General features: G+C 54.7%; 3 protein-coding genes across 3 annotated transcripts; all 3 read right to left on the reverse strand.

Annotated features, from left to right (window-relative positions):
- Positions 1-124: 124 nt before the first annotated feature.
- Positions 125-2,094, reverse strand: DACRYDRAFT_111510 (uncharacterized protein; the record flags this gene model as incomplete). The annotated part of the gene is made up of 6 exons (XM_040769251.1): positions 125-319; positions 370-482; positions 536-672; positions 734-1,123; positions 1,175-1,917; positions 1,969-2,094. 6 exons carry the CDS (start codon positions 2,092-2,094, stop codon positions 125-127), a joined length of 1,704 nt encoding a protein of 567 aa, XP_040624893.1.
- A 444-nt stretch (positions 2,095-2,538) lies between these two features.
- Positions 2,539-3,063, reverse strand: DACRYDRAFT_24896 (uncharacterized protein). Its single transcript, XM_040773905.1, has one exon. The coding sequence runs from the start codon at positions 2,961-2,963 to the stop codon at positions 2,670-2,672; it is 294 nt and encodes a 97-aa protein (XP_040624894.1). The 5' UTR covers positions 2,964-3,063; the 3' UTR covers positions 2,539-2,669.
- A 270-nt stretch (positions 3,064-3,333) lies between these two features.
- On the reverse strand, positions 3,334-6,866 carry DACRYDRAFT_71708 (OPT oligopeptide transporter). Its single transcript, XM_040775953.1, has 8 exons — positions 6,437-6,866; positions 6,274-6,391; positions 5,760-6,205; positions 5,484-5,603; positions 5,299-5,394; positions 4,528-5,243; positions 4,223-4,476; positions 3,334-4,162 (listed from the first exon to the last, which is right to left on the reverse strand). The coding sequence occupies exons 1-8, from the start codon at positions 6,699-6,701 to the stop codon at positions 4,054-4,056; spliced, it is 2,124 nt and encodes a 707-aa protein (XP_040624895.1). The 5' UTR covers positions 6,702-6,866; the 3' UTR covers positions 3,334-4,053.
- Between the last annotated feature and the right edge of the window lie 600 nt (positions 6,867-7,466).

A 7,466-nucleotide genomic window follows, 5' to 3' on the forward strand; every position in this document is an offset into this window, starting at 1 on the left:
CTGCGTGTCTATATTTGCGATTGTGATTGAGGCGAAGAAGATACGTGTAGCGAGTGGGACAAACTGACAACCGGAAAAGATCGGAGAAAAATATGCATGCATAGTCAATTCGGAGATTCGGGCGTTATAGCTTGTCCGCTATATGCATACCCCGAAATTCCGGCATCGGGGTATCTTCTTCCCAGTCCGAATCCTCGTACCTCTTAGATGACCTTTGGACGCGACGTGCGATTCCTTTCTCGGGCATGCCTAGCTTACTGAAGTATCGCTTAGACTTGTTGACCCGCAAGTACAAGGCAAGCTGCGTGTGGTTCTGGAGCTATGAGCCTGGTCAGACATCTTTCTTCTGCAATTGAAGAGACTAATTACCCGATCATGAATCCTTTCGTAAAGATCGTTCATTTGGATCTCAGGCTCCCGGTTCAAAATCCAGCCTGCACAGTGCACAATGAACCAATCCTCTGCTTCTGTGTATTTAGTATCTGTTCACATGGGTTAACACTTGCCAGTCCCAAATGCAACACGGTGGACGTACGGCGCTTGGAACCTGGTTTGCGAGAGCGGATTTGTGGCACGGGAGGTGGCTCTTCATCTGTGATAGTCCATATCCGGCCGTCCGCCATCTTGTAGGTGGGTTCCTTCATACAAGCGGCCTTGGATTGGTCCGGATATCTAGGAACAATAGCAGCCTTTAGAATGGGGATAACAATCAAAACGTGATGAAACTACTGACCCTCCTCTGTATGCACGTCGCTTTTGTGATCTGTCCCGCAGATCACCGCTCTTTGGATCATACTGCACCACCCGTAGATCCGGGCCCTTCTCTAAGAGGGCCGTCTCGGTTCGTTCATCTGACAATGACCCATAGGATGGCGGCGCCGGAGAGTTGTAGCTGTATCGGTCCGGGGATACTGAGGGGTTTGAACTAGATGATAAGGGGAATGCTGACGCGTGATTCTCAAGAGTGCGAGGAGGATAGTAGACTTTTTCATGGTGGCCCAGTAAAGGATTCTCGAAGGTCGTGTCTTCCCGGAGTGGATCAAGATAGGCTGGCGTATAGCCCGGCGGAGGGATTATACGTGCGCGATCCCCGTAGATGTAATCCTCGCGATATCCGCGGGGACTGGAGAGGCGTCAGTCTGCAATCCAAACAAGTGGCAAATTTTCAGCTCACTATTGAACACGATTGGCGGGATCTCGGCCGAAAGTATATTCGAAATAGCCTGGATGGGTTTGGGGTTGCAAGGGATATGGGTCAGGTCGGTGATAAAGCGGCGAGCAGGTTCTTTCCCTGTCATATGTTCTAGACTCTCCTTGATATTGAGGGGCGGAAGCTGATCGGTCCTCGCGGAGGTGCCGAGTTGACGGCCAGTCATATGGTCTAACCCAAGGTCCACCATCGTGCGCACGGCTTGAGCCAAAACCAGCAGAAAAATGGTCGGGAGGCGAACGACTATCTCTACTAGATGTCCATTCTCCTCTGTACACGTAGTTTGGCCGGTACGTAGAGGAGGAAAGCGGAGTGGCATCGTCTCTAAACAAGCCAAGCGCATGAATTGAGGGAAGCGTCACCTTGTCGGCACATGTTGAAACAGTGAGTGATGGTCGACGAGATGTGTCGTCACCAGAGCAGGTCGAGCGTTCAAGAACCATCCGATCGGCCCAGTTCAGTTCGTCCTTGAGCGACCGCGATTCAGACCCTTTACGATTTGCGGACGCCCTGTGTTGATTGACCATCTGATTCGCCCAGTTCGTCTCAGCCCCAAGAACAGGATTAGCAATAACACAAAGTTTCATCCATTTCGCGTCTAGCACGACCTGATGGGGTTGAGTGCAGATGGGATCGTACGAGCGGCCAGCGTCGACAAGAATGATATCCGAGTCTGCTATATCATGGCAGACGATGCCGCCATGATCCTACGGACCGTTAGATGACGCGTAGCTAATAGCGCAGCATGGGTGACTCACAAGGATGTCATCACGGAGAGCTGTGGCATTTTTCTCATCGAGAGCTTGAGAGTACAAGTGGATTGACAGGGGACGCCCATCTTTCCCGAACAGTAACCCCTTGAGAGCGGGGTTGGCGTCGTACATGGAAAGTCGATGGTGAGAGAGGGAGGCGGTACGTGAAGGACGAAGGAGAACAAAAGGAGGGAGGGGCTTGCCGAGGCTCGAGAGATTTCATTGTTCTAAAGGCCAGGAGGCCGGGATATGACCAGTGATGATGCAGGTTTGCCAGATCGAGCAACGCGATACGTGGATTCGTCACCCGTATTGTGTTGCCGCGGGAAGACGGACTGACCCTCTCTATTGTTCGTCTTTGTCGTAAGTACCAGTGTCGGAGGTAACGTCTCCCAGAGATTGGAATGGGGAGGTGTAAAGGCGTTTCAGCCCAAGTGAGCGTGATTTGAAGTTAAGCTAGAAGACCGCTGGCCTCTGACCTATGGAACGTTGACAGTGCGCAGGCGCTATGCGCGTGTGGAGGACGAGATGGTGAGTGTGTTGTTGTAACCGATTTGACCAGGGTATGCTATGTGTGATTCCTTCCTCCTATAAATACGAGCCTTATTCTGGGCCATCGTGACCGCCGGACACGGCCATATCCTTCGCTGGACCGGGGTAAGCGTACCAAACAAGGCAAAAAATGAGCATAAGACCAAAATGCTGTGCTAAAAGCGGCACTCAGAAGTTTTGTACTTCCCAATCAGGAACGCGAATAGTGCGGCGGTTGAGTGGGGACCAAACAAAAGGTAAGGGCCAGCGATTTCCACTTCTTTTGTTTGTGTATCCCTTTTTCCCCCACGACTGTTTGCTGGCAAGGATCGATTCGGCATGTTGGCTGTCGAGAAGCACCGAAGCCCTGAGGTAGGTGACAGGCCGATTAGTCCCGGCGTGCCCAATTTCAAATTGAGTATCTCCGAAGCTGGACCGGCACTAACTGCCTGAAAGGCGATGGGTTTCATCACTCGACGACAGGGAAGCAGGCCGCAACCACCGTTTTGGCATGGGTGTACGCCGCAGCAGCTGGCGATTCCGTTTCACCTTGGACAACGACTCGCTCCGAGTTGGATAGAGGACACGTACAACGACACTTGATCTGGCTCCGGTGAGTCTGATCGAGATAAGTTCACGTGTAATCCCCCTTTCCTATTTGGGGAGTGAATCGGACAATTCAAAAAAGAAGCTGATCATCGCAACAAGTCAGCACGGCAGGGAATAAACTTCCGCTGGCAAAGAGGCGGTAGCCATCCACCGTTGACTTCGGCACGTCGCGGACTATACCCTGAATAGGCGATTGTCCCAATGTCGTTGCAAGAAGAAAAAATGTCGTATGCATCGTAGCTATTATTACAACAACTGAACTGTGCCAGGGTATAATGTAACTGTACATGTGGATAAGTGGAGAGGAAATGAGCAATAATATAGGAGGCCAGCGCGTCACAGATACCCTCAGTACTGTACAAACACCAAGTCCACCCAAAGGAAGTACGATCTGGGAAAGATATGAAGGTAGCCGAATAATCAAGCGGCGAGCAAAAGTCTCGCGTCAGGAAGGAGGATGTGGCGCCAGATAAGTCAGCGCGTGACCGAATTACGAAAGTCAGCAACCCTTTTTGTTGTGTGAAAAGCGGACCCGTTTCGTTCTCGAAACGTGAGGCGCTTACTCGAGCGCCTATACTCTCCAGGATCGAAACGCCAGAAAGTAAGGCCTAGCTAGGTCCGCCATTGGCGCCGCCATCCCAATACCGTGGCGCCGATAGTCCAGTGAGGATCCTGTACCAGCCGGAGCAACCGGTGGAACGAGGCCAACCACATCCACGGATCTGGGAGGCGCTGTCCCAGATGCTGTAGACTCAATCGTGCCATGGGGCGCGCAGGGCAAAAGCGAGCGGCTCTGACTGCCGAGCGCGGTGGCGGATCATGCAAGCACACAATCGTCTCCTCCGAATAGTGGCGATAGTGTTCTGCGGGCGACAGCAACACCTGAGTACGAGGGCGCCACTGGGTTGGGCTCGACATGGCTCCGTGACAGGCTGTCAGGGTAGGGGTGGCTCAAGACCACGAGCCGATTGGCGGGCCAAAAGTGCTCGGGTTGTCCCCCCCAAGCGGGAAGAGGGGTCGAGCCTGTCCATCAGCCGTATTCGCCGAAACGGTGTTGCCCCTTGTCTACGATCAGCGCCTCATCCAGAATAAACCAAAAAACAGACGGGACGGGACGCACCACCACTGAAGGCCCGTGGAGCCGTACGGCATGAAGAGGACGAAAAAGATGACGATGCCAGAGAGGACGGTGCCTCCGTCCAGGGCGGCGGAGAGGATGTAGTTGTACCTCGACCACCACATGAACCGTTTTCGACGGATGAGGTACTGGAATATGAACCCTGCGAGGCCCCAGGAGGAGTAGTTGATCCCTGTTGCCGGGGGGAGGTAGGACGTGCCGGCGAAGATGATCGGGATGTTTACGTATCTGAACCACTGCGTTCTGTCAGTAGTTGTCATTGTCATCCTCAGTCTGGAGGAGCTTACACTGGCTGGGTAACGCCTGGCAAGGAAGTAGAATGGGATAGGAAGGATAGCGCCGATAAGGAAGAACCACATTAGCGGGGCGTACGTCCCATGCGGGCCAAACAGCCTCTGCGGGCCCACACCGCCAAATATCACCGAAGCAGTAGCGAATACGTGAATCGCCGGGCATGTGAACCCGTCCACCTGCCCGGGAGCACACAGGCCTTCTATATTTCCAAACATCCATATCTGGACAAAGACGACCACGAAGCAGGCCACGAGCGCGGCGATCGTCTGGGCCATGAACATGATCCTCGGAGGGACTTTCATGTAGTGTCCGAACTTGAGGTCCCCGACAAAACTCAGCGCTTGAGTCATGGTGATATACCCAAAAGTCTTGAAGATCATCATCGCGATCGGTTTTCCTGGCAGTGCGTACCCAACAATCAGCTCGGTGACGACGTTTAGCCCAATCTGCTGGTTGGTGATCGCCTGGAGTATGCCGAGGGGGATGACATACACGATCGGGATAGCGAGGGAGAGGAAGTAGGCCCAGACGGGGAGCTGCGTGTCCCAGTGCTCGATGGTGAGGATGCCGAGGCCGAGGGAGACGAGTCCGATAGCCGCGTACCACCAGTAAGGTACTTCTCGATAGACACTCATGAGGCGGGAATGGACGTCGGGCTCGTCTCGCAGGGAAGCGCGGAATTGGCGGATGATGTCCTCGCGGTACCAGACTGGCAGAGATTGAGGTTAACGCGGAAGGAAGGTGTGTATGAAGGAGGGACGCACGAAGAGTATGAACGATCGTCCCCGTGAGAGTGGCGAACTGGACTGCATAGTCCATGGCGAACGTCGCCGGGATGAAAAGAGGCGAATATTCTTTATCTATCGCAGCGTCAGCCAGCGATTCCCATATCTTCTAAATGACTAGGGCTTCTCCCTAGTCAGCACACGAGGAAAAGGTCGGGACGTACAAGCAGTAACGTTAAATGCCCCGTTGGCAATCACCCGCGTGACGTTATACACCTGAGCAGTGTTGTCATACCCATTTCCAGTAGACATTGGAAGATACGCAAGGTAGAAGACGTTCTTATCTGTGTTTCGTTAGCTGTGACTAGAAGTTTGGGACAAATTGGGCGAAGGCTGAACAGAAGCTAAACAGCCGGGGCAGAGGGCAAACCCAGCCGAACCTCGTGCAGAACCAGAGGCAGAACCGAAAGAAAAGAAGAGCGCAGGAAAAAAACACGCACAGTACAAAATAGGCGTCAGGATCCAAAACCACAGTCCCAGTCCCAGGAGTACATTCGCCTCGGCCCACCAAGGGCTCACAAGCGGGTTGTTCACATAAGCGATCTCGCTCCAGTCGAATGTCAACAATCCCATGCCCAGCCCCGTCTGCGTTCCGAAGAGCTGGTTCACCACCACATCTTCCGGCAGTGCCCAGCATAACCAGGAGAAGGCTGATAAGCCGGTAAAGAGGTAACCTGGGACCCAGTACCATAGGAAGGCAGAGACTAGGCATATCCAGAAGAACTTCCAGCGCGAGAGAAGGCCGTCTGCGAACCCCCAGGTAGAGTGCAGCGTGTTCAGCACGGCGCAGGAGACGAGCTGTTGGGGCCAGATCATGCTTGCTGGCCAGACGAGGAAGGGGCGGCAGATGCCGGCGAGGGAGAAACCCATGAGTTGGGAGGAGATGCTGCGCGGGTGTGTGAGCGAGCGAGAATGCTGGGAGTGGGAGGGGGCAAGGGGGGGAGGGGGACGTACACGAGACATAATTGGTAGCCGACGTCCCACTGCTGGTTGTAGTATGTCCTTTGAGCAGCGACAATCTCCGTCGCGTACGCTCCTCCCGCAACGACGTTAGCCATGACGCTTATGAGGGCTACGCACTCAGTTCCGACGTGTATGCGCGTGCAGGGGGACTCACTATGTTCTTTTATATTGAACGGCCCGGGGTTGAGGGTCCATTCCCATGTTACCCAACCCTTCCCCCACCTGTAGACCCAGATCCTCCACCGGCGCGTACTTAGCACCCTCTCCAACGCCTTGCCCAACGGGAGCGCCAAGAGCTGGGCGAGCAGGCTCGTTATCTGTATACTCGGATATCGGAGTGAGAAGAACTGGTTAACACCGGAGATGAGGACTGTGAAGAAGAGCCCGAGCAGCCATACCCGGAACGTATTGCACGGCATGCCAGGATCATCGGTGTTGCTCACGCTAGCCCGCACTTCCGCGTAGGGGGAATCGTCTTCCCACTGAGTGGAGTCTGTGTCCCAGTTCGGGTCGAGCTCGTGGGAGAGAGAGAGGTCGTACGACTGGGAAGGGTCCAGCGAGCTTAGGGGAAGGGCGAGGACGTCTGGTTCGTCGAGTTTTTGCGAGGGGTCTTTGGAGGGGAGATCGAGGTCGAGCAGGGCGAGAGTGCGGGCTGTGGGTGTTGATGGGGGGTGGGAGGGGAAGGTATAGTTAGGGTCGTTGAGGTGGAAAGAGGCCAGGCTGGTCCGAGGCGCGGGAGAGGACTCCCTTTCTGCTCCTCTTTCTAGTCCTCTGTCACTGTCTCTATCTCGATCTCGTTCCATCCCTCGTCCTCTTTCTCGTCCTCTTTCTCGATCTGGGGCCCCATCAAAATCCGGGTCCCAATCTCGCTCCCGCTCGTCATCTCGTCTCCCAGAGGGTAGTGAAGGGCACAACAACGCCCTTGCCGACGACGGTCCGGAGGAAGAGTCCTCCCCGATCCTACTAGGGACAGAAGCGAGGGAAGCGAGGGAAGCGAGGGAAGCGAGGGAAGCGAGGGACAGCCTGCTTGGATTTGGGGATGAGGAGTAGGATGCGGAGGGCGTTGAAGGGAGGGGGAAGGGCCGGCGGTGATGTGGTTGGGAAGGGGTGGTACGGTGTAGAGGGAGAGGGGGTGGGTCGGCCATCCTATTGACTAGGGTGAGGAGGAGGAGGAGGGGGGGGGG

The sequence above is a fragment of the Dacryopinax primogenitus genome, assembly GCF_000292625.1.
Source record: "Dacryopinax primogenitus strain DJM-731 SS1 chromosome Unknown DACRYscaffold_21, whole genome shotgun sequence".
NCBI classification, from domain to species: domain Eukaryota; kingdom Fungi; phylum Basidiomycota; class Dacrymycetes; order Dacrymycetales; family Dacrymycetaceae; genus Dacryopinax; species Dacryopinax primogenitus.